Raw genomic sequence first — 24,312 nt, forward strand, 5'->3', positions numbered from 1 at the left:
GATGTGCCAGCCACCAGTACACAGCACTGAAAGAGCATACCTCGGTGAATCTAACAGAGCTTCGAGTAGTCTTCAAGCAGTACAATCCTAGACCTTCATGATTTTAGGCTACAATAACACATACTCCTCTATACATAGTATTACAGTTTCTTATCCGGCGAGTTATATATGTCTTATACAAACGACGCCCGGGATTACTATATGGTCTTCCTGCTAAAGCACGAATTAGATCCGGATAGGACTATTTCGTTTACCCCTTGCAGTAGAACATTCTAGCTATTCTGTCAACACACCACCGTATTCCCTAATTTTTAGATATCCCACTTTAGATAGTCTCTAGCATCGCATGGGGTTCACACCAAGTAAGCCGTGGGCATGTTGGTAGAAATTGGAAGATCAAAGTCGAAGAAAACCGGATTTTTAGAGTCCTGGTAGAAAGAATCCGGCGCTTATTGAGTAGCGTTACAGCGAGGCATTTAGGTAGGATTCTTTGGTAACATTTACCTCCGTTGGATAGAGATGGTGAACCAGTAGGTATTAGATAGAATCATAGCCTAAGTAAAATATAAGCGACTTAGCATTACTTTCAAATAAGATCAATAGTCTCGCTAATTGGATATACTATAGCATAAAAACGTAACAATTCCGTCCCGCCGTATTAATAAAGCTGACCCGAAACCTCTATGCCCGAACTTAAAGCCCCTTACGCTATGTCCTGCCAGACTCCTGTCACTTCGATAACCAAGTTCACCACTGTGCTGATCGACCAAAGTCCGATTAGACCCCAGCCAATCTTTCTACTCATAACCCATTTGTTCATCGGTACGATAATCAGCAACGCGAACAGGGTGAAAAGTAACGTTATGGTAGAGATCATCAACGTCCCGCTGACCTGGATATGGTACGGTTTATAGTGTATCGGCCTATCGGGGTGCTTTGCTTTCTTCTTATTTGCCGCATGTATTGTCTGGTACGCGCCTCCGAGTCCAATGCCGAGTAGGATGTTCAACAATGGACCGCCAAAACAGGCCGATCTATGAAATGTTAGCCAGATAAACCCTGTTTTTAGTTTAGGTATCGACATACAAAGCCATGACTGGGTACCCAAGCCGTGCGACAGTCACGTCTGCGACAAGATCCCCTACTGAGTTACCAACCGCGAAGATGGTAAGACCTAATATTGCTTCTGATATATCCAAGATAACACCGAATGCTTTCAGTACGCCAACCACCTCTCCAGCTATTGTGGATATCCAGGCGATTGCTATGCAGAAACCTAAGAAACAGAATAAGAAGTGGTATTTAGGCCGGCGATCAGGTGACGTAGTCATAAGTATAATCCCAAGTAGAACTAGGGAACAAGCAAGTGAAATCAATAGGGCTTTTATGAAAGTTGCGACGGGTTGGTCAAGATCCTCGATCGTATTCGCCCATACGACGAACACGCCGAATAATGGGCCGGTAAAAACTTGGAGAATTAATAGCCAACGATTCCATCCTTGTTCATCATCCCCTAGTGTTGAGCTATCTTGTAAGAGTTCAGGGGCAGGTTTTGTTATTTGCACATTTGACGGAGGGGGGTTTGGTGCCACCTGAATTTGGTCTGATCCCTGAGTATTATCCGGAGCAGTCACGGAGATAAGACTAGGTGAGTGGCTGCGACTAGAAGCTCTGGACCTCGCGCGTCGTCTATATCGTTGCCATTCCGTTTCGGGCTCAATAGAGCCGCCTGGCTCTGTGGATACTGGTACTGCTGTACTTTCCAGCTGACCTGCCGTTGGTTGTTCTACAATGCTTTCTTCCGAGTCATTGTCTGTTGCCTCAGTCTCTACCACAGGCAACGTGATGACCAGTAAGAATATGCTCGGTACAGATATGATGCTGACAAATTTATCCCAAATACTTTTACCCCTCCAGTCTTGAAGAGTTGGGAAGAGAGTGCTAACTATGACGTGTGGTGGGGGTAATATCCGGTAAGGCCACCACCTAATAGGCTTCGAATTTGCGTGTTCAACGAAGTTAAGAAAAGAAGGGCTTCGTTCTTCGGCAGCAGGTGGAAGTATTAGATGCGGAAGCTGCTGAGAAGACTCTGAAAGAACGAGTGGTGATTCCGTAAATGCTGGAAACGGCGATAATGATGGTGAGGACCTTTCGCTGCCATGCGGGCTTGGGATGCGAAGGCGATGCAACTGTGGGCGGAGATTCGGTGACAGATCCTCTGGGCCAGAATTATCTGCGTGGAGGCCACCGAATTGATCACTGGGTGGAGGGGCCAACTTCCCCCCTATGGTATGTGGGCTAGGGGCTCTACCTCTATCCTCTGACGATTTTCGAGGTGCAAGGTCAGCATCAAAAGTAGTTGGTAGGGCGCCGGACGACTGCGCTCGGTTCCTGGCCGCAAAAAAAACACCATCTATGTTTTGAATCGGTTGTGTGCTCTTGGCCCCTTGAACGACCACTTGTCCTGCCCGTAGAAGATCGGCAGAAGAACTTCGAGAGTGGTATAATGGCCGCATGCGAACGTTTCCTTCCTCCTGTAGCGATGATAATACTGACCTGAACTCAAGCGCACCAACTAAACTAGGCCGAATTGGAGTTATGGTCGTGGTATTGCTTCTCCTTCCGCGCGGGCGATTCACACGCATGCTGCTTGCCATCTCCGCAGCGACATGCTGGCTGCGATCAGCGTCGTCATCGTCGTCGGGTGCACCAACCTCGATCCTGGGCCCTCGTTCCAGCATATCAACATCGGTAATGTTGGACCCACTCCTTTCCGAGGAACGACGCTCTATGGGCCGTGCGTCTTCATCGTCCGGATCGTCCCTATAAGGTTCTAACTCGTCATTGCTACGTTCGCTTGCCGGTGCGTAGTAGTGACTGCGAGATAGAGCCTCCTTAACTCGTCGTGCTCGTCTCCTTTTGGAAACTGCGTGCCAGCCAACGACGACGATGACGTAGAAAATGTAGAAAGCAATCATGACACTGCATTCCCATAGATGCATGTTTCCATCGGCTAAGAATCCCATGGCAAAGCCGACAGCTGCTATAAAAAAACATATATCTCGCACGAATGTTTTTCTGCTGACTTTGAACTCGCGCACTAAGGCCATAGAGCCGGCCACGACGGATGTAATAAAGCCTGCGGCACCGATCAACTCTCCGACGGCCATGCTACCACTGTTGGAGCTCATGGCGGCGAAGGTGCTGAACACATCTGGAGAACCATTTCCAAAGGCCAAGAAAGTGACACCAGCAAGACTTTCACTTAGGCCAAGGATGGTGGCAATGGTGCTGAGATTAACGCTGAAAAAGTCGCTCGCAGCTATCCCGATGGTGGTGAACAACAGACCCAGCCAGAGGGCCAATACGATAAAGGCAAGAGGCTGCACATGTTCAAGGTCGCAATAATAGAAGGTTAAATACTCTATGAGACCTGCTTCGTCATCGTGACAATTGCGCCTTACAAAGGCACATTTATCTTCGGCGTAGTGGACTAGACGACAATCTTCGCCAGATCGTGGGGACAAACTTGGTCGCTGTTCTGACGATACTGCTGGTCCCCGGATAAACAGGCTACATGTGGCGATGAGAGTGAGGATAAACAGAGTGGTATAAAATGGACGGGAAGTGAATCCCCTCCTCCCACGCACAGCGGTGTACATGTTTAAGTTACCCCTGTTGGCTGTGTCGAACTGCCATTGCCGGAAAGGCGCATATATGCTTATCAGAAACGAATTGGTAATTGGCGAACTTGATAGGAGAATAGTTTGTTCTAAGGAAGTCGATTTTGATGTGAGAAAAGGGAGACTTAAGATGGAATGGGGGGGAAAAGGAAAAAAGGAAATATAGTAATTATTGTAGGAGCGACAATCGAGTATCGAATGTTGTCGAGGTAATGATGTGGTGAATATGTCTTTTCACTTAAGATAGAAGGCCAATGAATTACGCGATAGATAGGTACTCCAGTGGTACGTCGGGTATGTTCTTATTGACGTGGACGTCGAAACTACGTCTGACGATGACTTGTAACTTGGCTAATGCATCACTACCGTTCCCAAACCACCGGGTTTAAGGGGAGTAGCCTTGGTTGCCTCAAACGGAATGCGTTACACTGACGTCAAGTATGCTAAGTTGAATGGTAAGTGAACGTTGAATGGTAAGTGAACATGGGGTAAGTCGGTAGATATCCCAAGAAAAAAGGCAATTTGGAATGTTTAAACGGTTCGAATATGTACGATCTTATTTGAATTGGTTCTCTTGCATTGGGGGAAAGTCCCAGTTAGGTAGCGTCTACGTAGCTGCCAAGACAGTCGGAGCTTTCTTTTTTCGTTCTTTCTATGGACCTTTTCAGGTAGACTGTAGTTGCCCAGGTGCTTAATGGATGAATTAGCCACATGCCGCGTGTTCCACTATTCACCAGTAATGTGGCGCGGATTTACGATGCGGGATGGGTGGAAGGAACCTTTGGAAGGGTCCAGGTATCAGTAGCCCAACCTTACCTAAGCTGATCCAGCCCAATCCCAGCAGCCGCCCAGCTAAAGAGGTTAGCGCATTTCCGATTTGTTTACTTGAATGTTGCGCAAAAGTTGAATCAAAAGTTACCGGTCAACTCGGAAAACGCGAAAGAGACTTTTGCGTGCGACCTGCATCTCAACCCGACCAAACAATTCGCATGTAGCCCCCCGACTTTACATGTAATACAAAAACAACAAGCAAAGATGCCTCGAGTAGCTCATGTCCCCCGCCCCAGCGCAGGCAGTAGAACGACAACTGGTTCTTCCGGCTCGCCATTCAAATCCCCCCTAAAGTAAGTCGACTTAGTTGTTTACGCTGGTCGCTCAGCTGTCATGACCCCCCTAGCAACCAAAATCTCACGGCCGAATTTTAGAATCCCTCTTAACGACGACGTCCAAGAGAAGAGGGGACGACTACACTCGCGAAGAGCCCTCTACGAAAAACAGATTAACGAACTGCAGGCGGCTGCGGCTACGCCTGCGAAGAAAGTCGGTCACAGGCTGGCTGACGGTGAAAATGGTTCTCCCCGCTCAAATCCCCATACGCCGCGACGCGTTATGGATGACGACGATGATGTCTATGTAGCCGGTACCAATAGTGGCGTGACGCCCATGAAGCGTGTGCCCATTCTGGCCAACTTTGAAGAATGGATGAAGATGGCCACCGATAACAAAATTAACGCTACAAACTCTTGGAACTTCGCCCTCATCGATTACTTCCATGATATGTCCCTGCTGAAAGACGGAGACGGTGTTAACTTTCAAAGAGCAAGTTGCACCTTAGATGGTTGCGTCAAAATTTATACCAGCAGAGTCGACAGCGTAGCCACAGAGACGGGCAAGCTACTAAGCGGTTTAGCCGATAGCAATTCCAAGAAAAAGGATAGGGAAGGTGATGGCGAGGGCGAGGACAGCGAAGAAGAAGTAGACGAGGATGGCAATGTGGTTAAGAAGAAGTCAAAGAAGCGGGTAAGCTTCACATCTCAATATGCAGCACGAAAATATTCTAATACTTTCGCAGCAACGGTCTTCTGAAGCGACTCTTGCACCATCCTTCGCTTCACTGCAGCTGAAGAAATTCGAATTGGAATTCGCGGTAGATCCATTATTCAAGAAAGCTTCAGCGGATTTTGACGAAGGTGGTGCTAAAGGTCTCCTATTGAACCATCTCATGATCGACGGCAAGGGTCGTATCGTATTCGACAGTAGCGACGACGCCAATGACGCTTCTGCAGACGGTATTAAACCTCGAAGGAGAGAAGATGTCAACGCCGAAGACGAAGAAGCGGAAGAAGAGCAAGAAGCTACTATCACAGAACAGCAACCAGCTCAAGAAGAGGAAGATGTAGAAATCGATATTGGCGCCCTCGCCGCCAAGTTCTTTCCCGACCTCACCAGATTAGATGAGCAAGATATATGCCCGTCACTAAAAACCTTTGAGCTTGGTAACCCATCAGGTTCTCTGGACATCCCATTCCTACGCGCTCTAGAAGATGATGAGGATGAGGATGAAAGCGGAAGTGGCGGTGTCGGCAACAAGTCTGGGATGTTTATTGACGATGATAACCTCGCCGGTTTTGACGATATGACAGCCATGGGTGGTTTCGATGTCGCATTCGGCGAGGGTGGCGAAGCCTGGGCACGAGAAGCTGCGCTGGAACCCCAGATGCGACCTTACAAAGTTGGAACCGACGACGGAATGGTTGGGGGTGACGGTGGGGATGGTATCGACGGTATCGACGAGGAGAATGGTGACTACGTTGTGTCCATGAACCATGCTAAGAGCGCCGATAAGATGCACGAAGATATCCTAGGTTACTTCGACCAAGCTCTCCAGAAGAATTGGGCTGGCCCGGAGCACTGGAGGATACGGAAGATCAAGGATGCAAATAAGCCCGAGACGAGCACCCGCCAGCGAAAGGAGAAGGAACCTTTCGAGATAGACTTCGCGTCCTCCTTGGATCAGAAACTGGCCGAAACCATCTTTACCCAGGCGGCAAGTAACTCTGCCATCTCCTTACCCAAGAAGGATTGGAAGTCCAAGACTCGTAATCTACTCCCCGACGACAAGCACTTCAACTCAACGCAGCTTCTTAATCTGTTCCTCAAACCCAAGGCTCGCCTGAGTCGTCGTAGCCGCTTTGGCAACAAGACGGCTTTGTTCGGAAACACCAACCAGCAGGATAAGAACGTCATCCCAGGTGATATGGACGAGGCCTTCTGGGCGCAGAGGGAACCGATGCAGAATGCCGACCAGGATACGGTCCTTCCTACGGGTGACTACGACGCCAACTTCTTCGATGACGAGATGCCGCTACCCGGTGGTGGCATGCTAGACGATGATGACGACGAGTTTGCCGATGCTAGGGATCACTTCTCGCCGGGTGCCGACGTCCCCGCTACGCAGGACATCGGCATTACCGGTATGCTCGATAACGGCATGACGACCGGCGGGTTCGGAACGCAGTTAGTCACATCCACGCGTCGGTTAAGACCGGAATACGTGCAATATGCTCGCGTAGCAAAGAAGGTAGACGTACGCCGGTTGAAGGAGGAACTTTGGAAGGGCTTGGGATTGCTAGATGTAGAGGAGGTAAGTCATCAGAATGAAATTTGCTCCTTGAATCAAGTTTCCATAAATTGGTATCGGACTAATCTAACCCACTACTACAGGAAAGTAACAACACCGGACTTCCTACCCCGGCAAAGGACCCCGAGAAGATCAAAAAGGGAGAGGGAGAGACACTTAAGTTTACAGACGTCATGAACGACCTACAGTCCGTATATCCCAGGTCGGTCATGGACGACATCTCAACCAGTTTCTGCTTTATCTGCCTTCTGCATCTAGCCAACGAAAAGGGTCTCGTGATCGAAAACACACCCGAGCTTCTAGAGCTCGAGATCAAGAGGGATTGGTCCGCAGAAGTGACTGGCGAGGCCTGATAAGTGCGTGTCGTATATGCATTCGCTATCGAACTTTTGGAATAGGAGGAAAGGAAGGAGAAAAGAAGAAAGGAAAAAATTTACCTGCCTAACGTACGCACACGATGTGACGACTCGGGCGGGCTATAGGGCGGAACGGACATGTCAATAAGTAAAGCAGGCAAGCGATCGTTTTGTGATGGAATTGGCATGGAGGTAGTCATGACGGCAAAGCGGCTCGTGGTCGGCGCACCACTTACTTTATTACTGAGTTACGTACGAGATGATGAATGAGTAGTATTAAGTACATATTCTGCACGTCTGCATGGAGCGTAGCCACGTATCTACCCCTAATGCAAGTACTTTCGTCGTTCGATTCTAGACAGCTTCTATGTGCCTTTTAAAATTGTTCATATCAAAGTGTGCAAATGTTTCGTATAATACTATAACCCTGCGAATCATTATAACTAGCACAGTAAGAGTATAAGAATTTTGACAAATGCTCTCTACCTTTAGGTATTCAAATCAGGTAAAAAAATATAAACTATGTGACTTGGTATATTTGTCGTATCATACACGGTACGGTACATTACTCGTTTAAATCAGATTAGCTAACACTTTTATACAATTATATGTTCTGCTGGCACTTGAGGACATACTACATTACATATTATATCACCATCACTAATCATGTTGGACTATTTTGATAAGCAATAATATGTCTCGTTCCTGTTCCCTTGCTGTGTATCCCCACAACGAAAGGATTACGGCCATCCTCTAGCTCAAATCGACTAAGCGAAATAGTTATACGAAGACAACCGCAGAACGTACACAAAGCAACCGATAGCAGCTTCCCAGATCTCAGTTTATCCATCGGCCGTTGAACATTTCGCCCACGGCGAGAAATATAAACATAGTAAGGTATAAGATGAAACAAGACCGAGACACCTCAACGCCCGAATTTTTGTCATTTCTCTTTCGTAAGAGTGCCACCTAATAGCAGTTTCCTAAAGGAAAAAGGAAAAGAAAACTCCTATATGTAAAGTCTTATAGCGACGGTAGTAAATACTAGTAGTCACATCTTATCATGTAACTCATATAAAACGTGAAAATCTTCCTTTCGAAACCGGCTGCCTCGAGATTTTCACAGGGATAGAAAATGGGTATTCAACCAATTAACTTTGCAGTCTCGCAGTTGCCGCTCGTTGGAACCTCTCGTTGGAACCTCTAAGGATATGAAGAGGGAAAATAGCAAATCCTGGAGAATCCGAGTAGCGACTGTTGATGGTCGCCATTAAGTACCATGTCGTATTGCAATTTCCGAACGCTCGTTTCCATCCAGGTAATTCCAGTCATAAATAACCAAATATCGTAAATACCATACTCCGTCAATCCCCAGTATGCAAATATGTTTAGTGTAGATGTCTACACGAGGGAAAATATGATAGGGCAACAGATCGCGCCCGTTTTTCTCCCCTTTTACCGTCGATCGACGATCTCCCGTGCTTTGAGTAAGGCACTAATACCGTCAAGACTAGACTCACTTAGGCTACCCAACTTCGAAGTAGCAGTTAACTTTGGTTCGACCGGCATACCAAAAACGGTATCCTTCTGAAAGCCCAGTGTTGAATACTTTGGTGTAGTATGGCCTGCAAAATATCCTAGATAGTGTTAGTTATCAAGTTCAACCTTCCAAGATCCACTAGCGTACCTTTATCATGAGCCTCAGTGCCATTACTGCTTGATTGGTCGCCTGGTGGACGACCAGATTGTGATTGAATTATTGGTAGCTGGGATTGTGGGGCCGGTGGAGGTGGACATGAAGGATAGGCCGGCTCTGGCTTGGATAGTAGAGCATGTATCGGCAGTGATGCATCGCTAGGAGTTCTCGGGATATTGTAGGAACTAAGCGAGCTTATACTACCTGTTGAGGACTGTTCGGTTTTCAAAGATGGCGGTCGCGACATCGAACTTGATCCGGATCCGGATGATCTCGAAACACGGCCGGATATATTGTTTAGACCATGGCTTGAGGCGGAGCCAGGTAAAACATTATCGGGGGAGTGTACCAAGGTTCCTTGAATGCCTCTCGGGTCGAACCAAGAAATCGGCGCACCGGATGATTCTCCATAAATCCGTTGGCTGTCAGCCCATCCGGATCGACGGCTTGAATGGTGAGAAGAGTGGTCACGGGAAGTGGGACTCGATAATCCACGCGACCGCCCGCTACTCGGTTCATCAAACGAGAGTGTCCTAGGAGAATGTAACTCGTCCCCGTGGTGTATGCTGTTCATGCCAGGAGAGAAACTACTACTATCGACAGTCGATGTTGACGAACCTAGCCGTTGTTGGCGTGTAGGAGGAGGCTCGCTGCCGGGTTGGCTGTCGGAGCCACTGACTGTTCCACTGGTCGTGCCACTTGCCCCGGCCGAACCACCGCTGGTACTACTACCGCGAATACTATCAGAATCTAACTTCAGACGTTTGGAAACATCCCTTTCTTTTCAATTCATTAGCACAATTTTCTCAAACGATATCATTGAATGTGTTGAAATTACCTTGCAATTGGGTCGCTTGTCTTTTACGGAATTCGTGCAAGTAGTCGTAGTACTTTCTATACTCGCTTGTTTTTTTATACTCTGCTAGCTCACGGTTGTATCTCTCCTTGGCCTCGTGTGCCTGTCTTTCAAACGGCTCTTTTTCGTCGCGGGTCAGATTTTGCCAATTCTCACCGACTAATTTAGCGATCTCCGTGAAGGTCAAGTTTTGGCCCTTTAGATCTTCTCGCATTTCTGTAGTTTGTCAGCAAATGGTTCTAATGGCGGGCACCAATAGAAATAAAACCTACTATTCGAAAATAATACATACGCCGATGGGGAGCGCTCCGGTGCATTTTCATCTGGCTATTACAATGTCAGACCTGCGTCACATACCAATACGGGACGAAATAAATATTGCAGTTGCCCAACCGCAGAAACAAAGTATCGGATGATAAAGAATAGCACGAACCTTGGGATGTCGTCTGTATTTGCGCTTCGCGACGGCTGCCCCGTCTGGTTTTTCAGACTTGATAGATTCCGTCCGGTTCGAGTCGACCCTGGCATCTTCAATACTCGTGCATGTAGGCGACACTAAGGATGTTTCGGGCGCAACACCACGATAATTCGCTATACGACGCTGGAGTTTCTTTAGGGTGGTTAGCACACGGTATCTGGTAGATATTTATCTGAGTAGGCGCCTTACTCTTCGATGGCCGAGCTTAACGCCAAGTGCGTCTCTAAATGCAACCATCGTCAGTGATTGACCGAAACAGGTCAGAGCACGGGACTTACAGGTCAGACTCGGTGATATCGAGAATGGTATCCCAAGAATCGAAGCCTTGGTCGATGAAGGCATCGAGATACTGAGTAATGCCTAGCTCGCCGAAAATCACTTCGAGGGAATTCATATAGCTGATTTTGGCCGCGTCTCTGCGGATCAATCGCTGAAAGCTTCAATTCAACATCGGGCTTCCCGATTACCCGGTGCGTGATGATTACGACGGTGCAGCTCGCAGGTCCTATTATAGTTCGTCGAGTAGACTTCGGAAGAATTCGGCGGTTTTTTTGTTTTTTTTTGTTAACGGTTGGAAGTATTTGAAGTCGACTCAACCTCTTCCACGACACCTCAATATTTCACAAAGTGAGTTGCACTTCCTCACCGAGATAACTGGTCTAATAACCACCCTACTGGGACAGCGTCGAGATTGCTTGTTCTTCCAGGGGTAGGCCGCAATAAGCAAGCAGCAAGCAGTTAAAGGCTGTCGAAGCTACGTAAAGATGGGGACGCGTCGTGGGTTCGATGCGAAAGTCCAGGTGTGTGGGGCGTGGGGTCTAGAATTACGAGAGGAGTGAAATGCCGAGCTACCTAGTTAATGAGAAGCTCTCTGCTAGAGTGCTAGAGTGCTAGAGGAGAGAGGGTATGTGTGTGAGAGCGAGAGAGAGAGTGTGTGAGACAAGAGGATATGGATACGGGTTAGAATGCACATGTGCTGGTGTATGGTGTGTATGGTGCGGGTAGCGGGTAGCGGGTTGCGAATAATCGGTTATGCTGTTTAATGTTGTGTGGCATTAAGGGATCGATGATCGGATTTGTCTGTTTGCCCCGTAATGGTCAATGGCAATGTTTAGGGGAAATGTGGAAGATTAGCATTCTGGATCCTGGGCTGTTGTGATGATATACGATCCCTCTGCATTTTCTAGATCTCGATGAGTAGCGCAATCGAGGGGAATCGATGGGAATCGAACAACTTTTGACGTGTGACAGCAAAAGGGAGAGTCAGAAAATAAACGGCTGCGGCAAAGGACCCAAGGACCCAAAAAGAACCAAGGACCCAGAAAAGCTAGTGTGCACCGCTGAAGGGGAAAAAATAGAAACTCACCTACAGGACTAGTTTCCCGTCCGTTTCTTTCTGATGACCAGCGGGCAGCGGGCAGCGGGCAGCGGGCTGGCGGGAGAGTCCTGAAAACATGCAAGCTCGAAAAATGGCCTGATGGTCAATAAAATAATAAGTCGACCGGCCGACCATACACGGTACCTGGCTATATGTATCTATCGAGGTATGCAGTCACGCTCTACAGCTCCTTCCCCCCCCCCCCCGGACCTGGGCGAGACTGTTAGACTGTTAGACTGTTCAGGCTCGTTCAGGAACGTGACTATTTCCTAGAAGATCACAACCTGTCTTGTCCCAAAGACCCATAAATGAAATGCAATGTTTACTATGTAGAATCGAGCTCATGCAGCCTAGTCAGGGCTATCAGGGCTAACAGGGTTAACAGGGTTAAAAGCTTAGTAGCTCGGTGGGTGCGTTTGCCAACTCAAAAAGGGATACCCGTCTCTTCGGGAGTCGAACTTTTCGATCTTCGCGAAAAAAAGAGCTTTGTGTGCGAAAAACAGAGAAGAAGCACCGGTGGCCTTACACCCCCCAAGCCCGTAGATGGTCATGGGGAATGGAGCAACGAATGTCACGACAAGAGGGCCGAGGGAATAAAAGACGACAGGTTACAAAGTTAAGAGGAGATCGAGATCGCTGGCCAGAACTTCGGACGAATCAGTGGGCTGCTTTACCTCGTGTCTCCCTGCTAGGATGTTCTGGATGCGTGTGTCTGTCCCCGAGTCGCCGCCATCCTCCCTCGCGACGTATCTTTTGACGTCGTGTCGATGTAGCGCCATGAGAGCCGCTTGATCTCTCCTTTGACGAGTCACAGTCTGATGTCTGTCTGCTCATATATCTTGTCATATCCTATGTACCATTAAGGAAGGCGCCAAAGTTCCTAAACGGGACTGGTCTCTGTTACAGTTATCTAAAGGTTCGGTGGTGACGAAGCTGACGAAGCAGCGAAGACACTCTTGTCAGGTACGTCAGGTACTCTCATCCATCTAGACTTGAACCGAAGTAGGTATCGGGGTGTCGGACCACTAGCCAGTGTTGAGAGAGAAACGGAAGCCAAGAGGGCTGCCGACAGCCTACCAATGAGATGAGAGTATATGGGAAGAGCGCAGGGTGCCGCAATCGATTTTTCAGCCCGGGATCGAAAGTCTTGGCATATCTTGAGCTAACGAACCCCAGACTCCTAGAGTTCATCAGTCGGGTGTTTTTTTTGGTTTTTTTTTTCCTATTACTGCAATGGGCAATCAATCACTTTTAATGCTATGTATCGGCGATTGCATTGCCCTGCCCCCTCTCGCACTCCACTGGAAGAGCTACCTAAATACGTAGGAAGAAGGTCATCTTGGTCCCGGCATTGTGGTATTCAAAGCGACGATCAAGATGGTAGGGTATATTAAAGGTCGTGAGGTAACATCGGTTGCCAAAGGCCAGGTTCGAGATTCGATTCCAAGCATAAAAAACTTAACATTAAGGGAGAATGCCCATGATAAGATATCATGACGGTCGTCATTGTGCGACAAGATCGAGATTGGGAGGCTTTCACAGTTGAGACAGTACTGTCGGTGGTTTTGGTGGTTTGTGATGGGTTGGCGAACGGGCGAACGATGCGAGTTGCATAAGTTGTAGGAAATCCCTCCACCAATAAACTACGGCTATTGATTGATCCTACCTAAAGCAAATATGGGGAATCACCTGATTCTTAATACAGATTAGTCTTATGCAATAAGGCTAGTGTATGAGTATGTTCAAGGGCATATAATACTAGCTAGAGCAACTATAATACATACTAGTCTTCTCTTTTGCCGCATAATGCCGTGGGCAACTGCGTGCATGTGGGGCTAAGGTACCTAGGTAGGTACCTAGGTATTCTCGTACTCGGCAGTGTCACCATTTCCCATATTTTCCCATCGGAGTGGATGGAATTCTTTTTAGCTTTTCTAACTTCTTCATCCCGATTCCCAGCTGATTGACGTACCTCAAGCGCTTGAATCCTCCGACCGGCCATCTGCATCCAACGGACCTAACGGCAGCTAGAACATCAATCAAAAATAGTAGTACAGTTACAACTTACGGTAGGTATGTACATAAACACGTGGGCCTGCAAGGCTACAGTAGCTTACTATGTAGCTACGTGGACGTGAGACCCTCGTTTCTTTGACATCATCAATCCCTGAATACGGGGGGTTTTTATGGTTTTTTTGCTGCATACGAAATGCAAAATAAAAAGAACACTATGGCTAATAGCGGCTCGTACGCTAGAATATTGAGCATCGGTTTAAAATGCCGAGATCTAGGGATCTAGACCACGAAAAGGAAAGACAATCTTGACAATATTCGTTCTGACGTCGGGGTTATCTTCCAGCTGGAGAGAAGATCTGCATTTGAGGCCAACGTTTGACTGTCGATCTTTTGTGAAATAAGACCATGTTTGCATTATTTATTGTACCCGAAGTCGCATGCATCTTCTTTTCATATGTATACTACCTACATACTATGTATTACCTACATATTCTAGTAGGTATACATCCTGACATTTAAGCATCATCAAGCATCAAGCATCATAAACCCTGGATTTTCTCACGTGGGGAGGCTGACAATTCGTCCACCTACATCAAGAAACCATTCGGATCGATCCGTCGTCTATCTAATCTTTATTCAACATTCACTCAACATCTCCACCTCTTCTGTCACTTTGTTCAGTGTGTTTACATACTGTCCCAAACCAGACAGAGATAATTCTCGAGTGGCAAACCGAAAAAGCTTTCAACCGTTTTCCCCTAAGAGTAGCCAATCAATCACCTGTTCTTTCTCCAAGATCCACCCTTGAATCTTGGAACCGGGTATCACATCCGATCTTCACTATTTTAACGGTACCTACTCTATTACTTTACGAGATAAAGCTGGTAGAATAGCTTCGCCATGTCCAAATCACCATCGGACAACAAGGATACCTCCAGATCCAAGGACCAAGAGCCTAGCGGGGGTTCGGCGAATGCATCCGCCTCAGCTGCTTCGACTCAAGCCGAGATGGTTAAGGTAAGTCGGCGGCACCCATCAAGAACATCGCTAAGCATCAGGCAATTCCTGGTCTAACAAAAATTTGTCGGGTTTAGGCATTCCAGGACCTCGCTAGGTACGTAACGCTTACTATCACAGCCTTACATACTGGTAATTCAAGACTGCTTCTTGGGGAGATCGACGGTCGATCTCGTCCAAGTCAGCTGGTCGTATGTTCCCGAACTTGAGGTTCGGAAGAATATAGCTACATGGAAATGCCCAAATTCGCCTCGGATGTCCCATCATTTGCCATGGCAATCGCTTCTAGAACCCCTAGTTTACCCATCCTTTCGTCATGCTAAATTCCCTTCGTGCATACGCGTTGGTATGATACGCACGACTATTCCCCATCGCGCGGCCCCCCCCTTGTCTTTCTCCCCCGATGTTCTAGATCCCCGCCTGGTAGCTACAACGAATCCAAACCAGCCAGAGCCACTCACCCACTTTACACATCCGAATTCCCACCCGGGTGTAATCCCTTACACGGGAAACCAAATTTATTCATGATTGCCCTGCTCAGCCTACTGCCTATCAACACCGCTTTCACCGTGGAAGTCCCCGGTTGATTGAACAAGTGGCTAGCTGCTTTGCTTGCACCTCCTCTTGCTCGTATCTAGGCGCGGCTAGCTTAGCAACTGGCTCCACGTCGGATGTCTAGTAAAGTTGCTTAGGTTGCCGGCCTTTTCTCGTTACAACACCATTGCCGATGTATCCCAAAAGTCGCACAGGCTCTTCAGTTTCTGCGTGGCATGTCCTTGTCCATAGCGTGTCAACATCTGATGACTAGCTCTTACAAGATTCTGGCTTGCTAAACGGGACGGTCTGCCTCAAAAATCAAACCCGTCGAAAGACTAGACTGCTTTTTAGTTATACATTAAGAAGGACCATGTCGGGAGTTCGCATATTACTTCTCAGTTTCTCTACTGAGGATGCAGTGCTAACGTATGCTTAAACAGGGGCGAACAACAAGCCGCGGCTCTAGAAGCAAGTTTGACAAGCTTGGAGAGCAAACTCGATGCCTTATTAGCATCTATTGAAGGTGGGCCTGCCTCGTCTGATGCAAGTAAGATGAAAGAGAACTCTGAAGAGCAGGGCCCTAATGCAGAAAAATAACATGTTGCTTTCCTCCTCGTCTATCGGGCCACGTCGTGTTTAATCTAGCGGGGGCTTCCGCTGTGGTACAGGCGTCTGTTGTGTATAACGGGTTAGAGGAGTACATATCGAGCGAGGTTATCTTCAGTCATCGATCGCCTAAGATCGCCTAAATTCGCCACCGTATCCATACTTACATACACCTACATATATATGTATGTATAATCCCCACATGCAGTTCCAAATAGATTATTCCAGGAGATCAGGGGAAGCTCTCTTGGAAGCTTTCCCCGCAGAGGCGCTGGTGGTACAGATCCAGACCAACCTGGTGTACATACATGCGTACATAGCATAGAATGAAATAGATTAGAGCATTTATTGCATTAGTGGAAGCATCTAGGTTAGGTTATGAATCCTACTGTGACAAACACGATGTCACCATTTGAAAGGCGGAATACTGCGGGCCGCAAGAGTGGTCTAACAGGAGCGGTAGCTAGACATGTACTTTTCTTCGTAGATAAAATAAGAACGATTTTTGAGGTTCAGGGTAATAAGTAACGTAGAATATAACAAAACGTGGTCTCGCTACATAATAAGCAACGTCAACAACTAGGTTTAGAAATACCTAGGAAGCAATTTTAAACGAAATTTGAACATCTGACGTTGCTTGGTATGAAGGAGTGATGTCGTTCAGGGGTGCTTCGACCAGGCCTCTTCTACATACCTATCATCATTCAACGATCCATCTACACACGCGGGTCGCGTCTACGTATGTAAATCGCAAACCATCGACCACGCAGCCCGGTGTGAGACTCGATCGACAGGCCCAAGCCCATATCGGAAAAATCATAGATAGATGTGATGCTTTTTTCGGCTGACCGAGACAGCGTTGGGCTGATTTGTCCATGATTGGTAAAGAACCCACACCTAGGACCTGTGCTCGGGATCGAAAAGAGAGAAAAATCCACGGAAGTGGTCCCATAATCGCACGACTAGCCATATCGTAAATATGTACTAGAATCGAATAGGAGGAGTCAACCAACAGAGCCTTCTCTACGGCTCTCCGCTCGGCTACGATGGGAAATTTGCTACCTCCTCCAACGAGCCCGGCTGTTTTCCTCTGGCTCGTTTAGTGTATTCTAGACGCGTCCGTAGGAAGCGGTGCTCTGGACAAAAGGAGCCATGTCTGCCCACTTGAACCTGCGTGGAGACGTACGACTCAGACTCGTGATGGTCTGCATATGTATAGATCCCGGTGTCGGTTATTGACGTCACGGGGAGAGACAACGAAGTACTACGTCACGGAATACATACTGCCATAATTGGTCGATTTGGTCCCCAAGACCTGTAGCGCGTTTAAAATATCTCTGTCATGCTCACCGTGCCTTGTCAGCTCGAGATGTAGATAGTACCAATATTGGTTGGGCTGGTTGGAGACTCGGAGACTACAGGGTAAAAGGGAAGAAATTATTCCCGTGGAGCGGGAGCTATGCGGTCTACAAAGGAAGAATTGGAAGAAGGATATAACGCGTCCCTGTTCGGAGGGTTCGGATTGTACGTTGCAAACTACTAACTTAATACAAGGCCCGAGCAATTTTGAGCACCAAAGAATAAGTTTATAAGACAGTTGTTTTGTACAGCACGCCTCAAAGAGGAATAATTAGCAGTTGGAATGATTGTTATAAAAAAGAAATACGATAAAATGAATAAAATACCGTAGGGAGGAGTCAGGAGATGAGTGTATTCCGAAGCCTCAAAACTACGACCCCGGTATAGTCACAATCTAAACACCGTCAAGGCAGGAAGGCTATATCTTCAATCCACTATTTTATCTCCTTGCCATACAAACGAGAAAGAAAAAACTACCTCAACTCGTAAATGTAATTATATTATAACATCAGTCTCGTTGCTAAACCGCTAGCTTATAGATGCTGCCGCCACCACAGCCGTCACCACCACAAGTAAGCTAAAATACCTGTTTTCCAAGTAATGATATTTTCATATTCGTAAGTCCAAGCCCAAGCCCAAGCCCAAGCCCAAGCCACACGACTTCACAAATCAGTCAACTTATATATATACAATGACCAACTCCATTCGCCGCTGGGACAATATACAAGGTGACGGGAACCCTCTGGACTGAAAAAGAAAAGGGGGGCCAAGAGCCACGACGTTGCAACCCTATCGTCTGCACGTAAGACACCTCGAAATACGACCTCCCAAACTACTACACATATACACTTATAATAACGTGGATTGAATTGTTCAATAGCCATCATTCATATAGCTTTAGGTACACATGCATGACAGTTAGGCTCCTCTTTCCTATTCATTCATTGTACCTCTGTCTTTATATACAACCCTGCCTTTAAGTTTCGAGACCAGATAAATATTAAGCGTTGCAACACGTTTGGAATAGTCAACTACATTACCTATAAAGATCGGTTACCAAGGAGTCAATATCGACAAGTCCCATCTGTGTACGGAATATGTTGCACTGCCCCATATGTGGCCTGTGCACCTACAAAAGCTGTAAGCCTATGTACATAGGCAGATTAGACCCATACTAGCTTGGCACTTTCTAGATAGCTTCAATCACCAAGTCTTTCCCTTTTCATCATCATCTTGCCGCTTGCAGGCAACAGAATATAAATACGATGAATATATTTCTTATTCAGCAGCGAGTATCTTAGGTAGGTAAAAACGCACTACAAGTTCGTATAGCAAGTACACATACCTCTGACGACAACTTAATTACTACGCAAATCTAACTTGGATTCAACGTAGGTAACTATAAGGATTTATGAGTGATTATACATCCACGCCAACGAGAGAAATGCTAGGCGAAATCACTATCGTTTCACATAACTTTACACGTATTTGGAAGAGATGAAGAATCCTGGGCTCACTCATTTCTTATCCGTTAACGGATGACCCATCCCATTTGCGGACCAAGAGGCTAATCCTCCCTCTTTTTCAACACGGACAAGCAATCAACGAACATAGGAAGTGCCAACTGAATTCCATGATACTGGGACCCGACAACGTTTACTTCCGAATATGATATAAGCCATCTGCCAAGACTTCGACAATAGGAATCTAGCATGCCGCTACTTGTCCCATAAGCTTCATATTCCCCAAGGAGGCGAATCCCTCTCTTCGGCGGTCCGATATAGCCAAACGACTATATCAAGGACCTTCCCCATGACTAATATATTCGCAAACGACGCATGATTGATGTTCAAACATGAAGCCAAAATAACGCCCAATGAAACACCGACAATTGCAATAGTTCCTCCCCAAAAGCGGCACATCCTATTCACCCCCTCGTGCGTCGTTATAAAAAAAAAAGCATAGACCCAAGAACGGACAACAACAGCAGCCGGGTTTTACACCACTCGTAATCAAGCTTGTGGTAACGAGAGTACAAGAAACTTAGGTGGTGATGCCTGGAACTGATGGCATTCTCATAGGCCATGGGTATCGTGAGAATGATCAAGATTAATTCTTGATTGAAACACGGACTCTGGATGTATGAATAGACACATCACTCGGAGCGAGTAGTGTTCTTCACGCCTGACAGGCATTGGAAACTGATCAGCTACTATGAGCTCTTATCAGGAGCTGAACGGGACGACCGCATGTTAGTCATTTTGAACGCAAGGTTCAGAGAGGGTTGAACGTGCCCTATGCAGCGGATCGTCTTGATTCGCCGAAACGAGAGATGGGCTCTCCATGGTTCCCATCAAGGGCTCGTTCGAGGTTATCGAACGGGCCTCGAGACCGGGCCTCAAGTGTGCCGAGCCATTCGGTTTGCCGCCGTTCTTTTGTTCAGATTGACGTGCCAGTTCCCGCTCCCGGTTCTTCTCGAGAAGAGCACCGCCAAGCGTTGCGCACTTTAGAATGGTCTGTATCAAGTGGTTTTGCTGTAGAGGTTTGGATAAGTATTCGTCCATCTGGGCCTGTATACACCTCTCCCGATCTCCCATCATAGCGTGTGCCGTTAATGCGATGATCGGTGTCCGGTGAGAGCCAAGGCTGCGTTCGTACTCGCGGATCTTATTAGTAGCTTCGAAGCCTCCCTACATACGATTAGCAATTTGTAATTGGTTCCGGAACACTGCGGCGGGTGTCAAACCATTATTGGCATCTGGACATCCATTAGGATGACATCAAATTTCTTTTTCTTGACGGCCTCCACAGCTTCTAGGCCGTTCCCAACCACGGTGACGGCGTGATGATATTTCTCGAGAATCTTTACAGCCAGTCGCTGGTTAACCCTGTTATCCTCAGCAAGTAGAATTTCGAACGATTTCGTATTGTCAGCCAGGGACGGCGTAGCACGGTTCTCTAAAGCAGGAACCATTCCATTCCCCAGGTCGATGGGTTTACAAGGAGTGGTCATGTAAGATGTAATGCCTAGATCCAAGCATGATTTCAGGTTGACGTGAACGACTGGTGCCAAAAGGACAATCGGGAGGTATTTGAAGTCTTCAACAGCCCTTAGCTTACGGGCGGTGTCGATAGACTCAACAATGATCACGTCGTATGGCGGATCGTCCGACCCAGGCACGTGAGGATTTCCTTCGGTGTTTACAACCACCGGTACAAGGCCAAGCCTCTGTAGCATATTGACGATTTCTCTCCCATATTGGGTGCGTCCCTTGTCGATAAACAGCACTTGATGTCCCTTGTAAGGCTTCAGTTGCTTCTCGATGGACGCAACCTCGCCGTCTGCCAACTTGACCACGCAGGTGAAGTAAAACGAGCTGCCTTTCCCGAACTCACTCTTAACCCAGACGTCGCCGCCCATCAAATTAACTAATCTCTTCGAGATTGATAGACCTAAGCCGGTACCACCAAACTTACGAGTCATGGATCCGTCCGCCTGTTGGAAAGTATCGAAAATCAAGTCGAGCTTATCAGGCGGGATTCCTATACCCGTGTCCGAGACGACAAACTCGATTGCATACTCGCGGGGATCCTTTGGAGGGGCACCTTCGGCTTTTCGAATCGTCAAGCTTACTTCGCCATGCTCCGTGAACTTGATGGCGTTGCCCACAAGGTTCAGAATGATCTGTCGTAGACGGAAGGAATCACCGACCACATAATCAGGAACAGAACTGTCAACCCGATATGTAAGGTCTAGGAACTTCTCGTTCGCCTTGACAGCCAACGTCTTCAAGGCATTGAAAACGGTGCCCCGTAAGGTATACGGGATTTCCTCTATTACCATTCTTCGAGCTTCAATCTTCGACAGATCCAATATGTCGTCAATAATAGTCAACAAACTGTTGGCAAGGTTGTTCACAATATTCAGCATTTCCCTCTGATATTGCGTGAGATCGGTATCGAGAGTTAATTGTGTCATTCCAATAATGCCGTTCATGGGGGTTCGTATCTCGTGCGACATATTCGCGAGGAACTCCGATTTGGTCTTGTTGGCTTGCTCGGCCGCCTCTCTTGCCTGCGTGTTTCTTTGGATACTGTCTCGAAGATTGTACACCATCTGGTTGATCTTTCGCTTGAGCTCGTCCATTTCGCCGGAAGCTTCCACGTCGACTAGCTTGGTGAAATTTCCGTCGGTAGCAGCGTTAGTAATATCGCCGAAAGCTCGCACCTGGGTGGTCTAAGTAATACCATTAGCTTCGCCGGGCATAACGTGTAACAGAGCATAAAAGCAGAACTTACCAAGTTCGTCGCCATTGTGTTGACATCGGCAGTGATCTCTTTCCATCGTCCCTTTAGACCTCCAACATCTGCTTGGCCTCCCATTTTACCGTCTACGCCGACATCCTTTGCTACACGTTGTACTTCATTACAGAAGACCGACAGGCGGTCAACCATGTTATTAATAGTTTCCTTCAATACGAGTATCTCGCCCTTCGCCTGCACATCGATCTTCTGGCTCATGTCGCCATCGGCAATAGCTTGGGTAACCGTGGATATACCTCGTACCTGAGACGTCAAGTTTAGAGCCATTGTGTTGACATTTTCGGTGAGGTCTTTCCATTTCCCTTCTACATCGTCAACTCGAGCCTGGCCACCCAAGGTTCCGTCGGTTCCGACTTCTCTGGCGACCTTGCTGACTTCGAAGGCAAACTTGCCCAAGCGGTCCACCATGGAGTTTATCGTCAATTTTAGTCTGAGCATTTCGCCTTTGACTTCAACGGTGATCTTCTGGGATAGGTCTCCTGCTGCTACAGCCGTGGTAACCTTGGAAATCTCGCGCACCTGCGTTGTCAGATTCATAGCCATACCGTTGACATTGTCGGTGAGATCACGCCAGGTGCCTTCAACGTCATTCACCGTAGCCTGACCACCGAGACGACCTTCGGTTCCGACCTCTCGGGCAATCTTGCTGACTTCGCGTGCGAATTGGGATAATTGTTCAACCATAGAGTTGATAGTCGACTTGAGTTCAAAGATCTCGCCCCTGCATTCGGCTTGAATTTTTTGAGTGAGATCTCCTTTGGCAACAGCAGTAGTGACCTTAGCGATGTCGCGTACTTGGGTCGTAAGATTATTTGCCATGGCGTTCACGTTTACCGTTAACTCGTTCCATATACCTTGAACACCCATTACATCGGCTTGGCCTCCTAAGATACCCTCGGTGCCTACATCTCTAGCGACACGACTGACTTCGGATGCAAATGTACGCAGTTGCTCAACCATAGTATTGATAGTTTGCTGAAGCTGAAGGATTTCACCATTGGCCGGCCTCTCGATCTTCTTAGTCAGGTCGCCATGGGCGACAGCGGTTGTCACTGAAGCGATTTCTCGTACTACCGATAATAATTAGCTATTGGTATTCAACAAGATGTATTTGATTTTTAAACGAACCTTGATCGGTGAGATTTTGAGCCATTACGTTAACTACACAGATGTTAGTAAATGTCGGTGAAAATATCGTCAGGTACCCTACCATTGTCTGTCAGTTCTTTCCAAGTTCCGTCTACGCCTTCGATCATGGCCTGGCCGCCAAGTATGCCATCTGTACCGACTTCACGCGCGACACGGGACACTTCGCTGGCGAAGACCTGTAGCTGATCCATCATGGTATTGATAGTCCGCTTGAAAGTCGTAATTTCCGGGTCCATTTCCACAGTATTCATTCGAACCTTCATGGTGAGATCACCTCGTGCAACGGCGCTAACAATAGCACCAATTTCACGGAGCGCCTTTTGGAAGGCCTCGTTAGCTTTTTGATGTTTCCATAATTCCCGTTCCAAGGCAGCGACCCGTTCCTTCTCAATGAGTTCAAGGGCCTTCTCTTGCAGTTGTTTCTGCTCTATAAGCTGAGCATTGACATTCGTCAACTCTTGGCGTTGGTTGTCGAGTATCTTGGATTGGTCTATGACATGCTCATGAAGTCCCTCGAGATCTTCATTGGTGAGGGGAAGAACCTTCACGGCTCGTTCCTCACTGGCGCCGTTCCGGGCGGGCGGGAGGACTGCAAATCGAGAGCGACCTCCTGACGATTTACCACCTAGGGGACTAGGGGACTCATCGCCAAAAAGAGATTCGGCCGTCTCGTTAGGCGTATCAGGAAAAACTGCACCATTTCCAACACTGGCCTTGGCCTCGAGCTGTTGGATCCTGACTACAAGGGCAGAAAGCTCACGCTCAAGAGTTTCTTTAGCATGGCTTTCGTGACCGGGTAACCTGATTTGGGAATTGGTGCCGATAGGAACAGGAACCGAGTTGGCATCTTGGGGGTAAACGGCTAATGATTTAACAATGGCAGCAGTGGCCACCAGGGTCTCCTCGTCGGCCATCACCCTCATGATTATGGATTTAAGACGCTTAAATCGTCTTGAAATGCAGGTTGTCAATCGTAAACGGTAAGAGGAAAATGGGCGAGCCAGCGTTCGGTAGGCGCTGGATGAGCTTATGACGAACGCATGGAGCAGGACGATGCCGATGTCGATAATACAGCAAAAATACAGGAGCGGACCAGCGGATTTAGAAAAGGGATCTATCTCTATCGCAATTTGTCGCGGCGTTCCCGCCTTGACGGCGGTCGGAAGGGAGCGATTTGGACAACCGTGTTAAATTCAGATTGTTAAACAGTAAACCGTTTTCAAGGACTATACAAAATTACAACGACAGTAATACTCGAGTGTAAAAAGATGATAATAATAGGTGGTCGTGTCGTCGTATAGGATAATTGTGTGACTTTGATGAGATGGATAAATCTGAAAGGGAAGGCCTCTTTTGTCGGAATAAGGAGAGACCCTGCTTGAAAGCGAGTGGGTGGAGAGACGAGGGCTCAGGCTGGGAGAGGAGGTGGTATGTACT

General features: G+C 47.5%; 5 protein-coding genes across 5 annotated transcripts; 2 read left to right on the forward strand and 3 right to left on the reverse strand.

Moving 5' to 3' along the window:
- Nucleotides 1–397: 397 nt before the first annotated feature.
- F4817DRAFT_252955 (Sodium/calcium exchanger protein-domain-containing protein) lies at nucleotides 398–4,284 on the reverse strand. The gene is made up of 2 exons (XM_049299188.1): nucleotides 1,087–4,284; nucleotides 398–1,034 (listed from the first exon to the last, which is right to left on the reverse strand). Exons 1-2 carry the CDS (start codon nucleotides 3,660–3,662, stop codon nucleotides 704–706), a joined length of 2,907 nt encoding a protein of 968 aa, XP_049155194.1. The 5' UTR covers nucleotides 3,663–4,284; the 3' UTR covers nucleotides 398–703.
- A 237-nt stretch (nucleotides 4,285–4,521) lies between these two features.
- F4817DRAFT_349710 (barren) lies at nucleotides 4,522–7,812 on the forward strand. The gene is made up of 4 exons (XM_049304859.1): nucleotides 4,522–4,807; nucleotides 4,889–5,483; nucleotides 5,536–7,107; nucleotides 7,188–7,812. The coding sequence occupies exons 1-4, from the start codon at nucleotides 4,719–4,721 to the stop codon at nucleotides 7,455–7,457; spliced, it is 2,526 nt and encodes an 841-aa protein (XP_049155195.1). The 5' UTR covers nucleotides 4,522–4,718; the 3' UTR covers nucleotides 7,458–7,812.
- A 765-nt stretch (nucleotides 7,813–8,577) lies between these two features.
- F4817DRAFT_368377 (uncharacterized protein) lies at nucleotides 8,578–10,884 on the reverse strand (the record flags this gene model as incomplete). Its single annotated transcript, XM_049307228.1, has 7 exons — nucleotides 8,578–9,097; nucleotides 9,148–9,936; nucleotides 9,995–10,228; nucleotides 10,285–10,339; nucleotides 10,446–10,622; nucleotides 10,680–10,713; nucleotides 10,769–10,884. The coding sequence occupies 7 exons, from the start codon at nucleotides 10,882–10,884 to the stop codon at nucleotides 8,916–8,918; spliced, it is 1,587 nt and encodes a 528-aa protein (XP_049155196.1). The 3' UTR covers nucleotides 8,578–8,915.
- A 3,240-nt stretch (nucleotides 10,885–14,124) lies between these two features.
- F4817DRAFT_349726 (uncharacterized protein) lies at nucleotides 14,125–16,407 on the forward strand. Its single transcript, XM_049304860.1, has 4 exons — nucleotides 14,125–14,379; nucleotides 14,482–14,901; nucleotides 14,979–14,998; nucleotides 15,879–16,407. The coding sequence occupies exons 2-4, from the start codon at nucleotides 14,785–14,787 to the stop codon at nucleotides 16,033–16,035; spliced, it is 294 nt and encodes a 97-aa protein (XP_049155197.1). The 5' UTR covers nucleotides 14,125–14,379; nucleotides 14,482–14,784; the 3' UTR covers nucleotides 16,036–16,407.
- Nucleotides 16,408–19,655: 3,248 nt separating this feature from the next.
- On the reverse strand, nucleotides 19,656–23,798 carry F4817DRAFT_319770 (uncharacterized protein; the record flags this gene model as incomplete). Its single annotated transcript, XM_049301101.1, has 5 exons — nucleotides 19,656–20,093; nucleotides 20,150–21,640; nucleotides 21,703–22,796; nucleotides 22,855–22,887; nucleotides 22,937–23,798. 5 exons carry the CDS (start codon nucleotides 23,796–23,798, stop codon nucleotides 19,656–19,658), a joined length of 3,918 nt encoding a protein of 1,305 aa, XP_049155198.1.
- Between the last annotated feature and the right edge of the window lie 514 nt (nucleotides 23,799–24,312).

Source organism: Daldinia loculata, assembly GCF_022478755.1.
Source record: "Daldinia loculata strain CBS 113971 unplaced genomic scaffold F4817scaffold_66, whole genome shotgun sequence".
NCBI classification, from domain to species: domain Eukaryota; kingdom Fungi; phylum Ascomycota; class Sordariomycetes; order Xylariales; family Hypoxylaceae; genus Daldinia; species Daldinia loculata.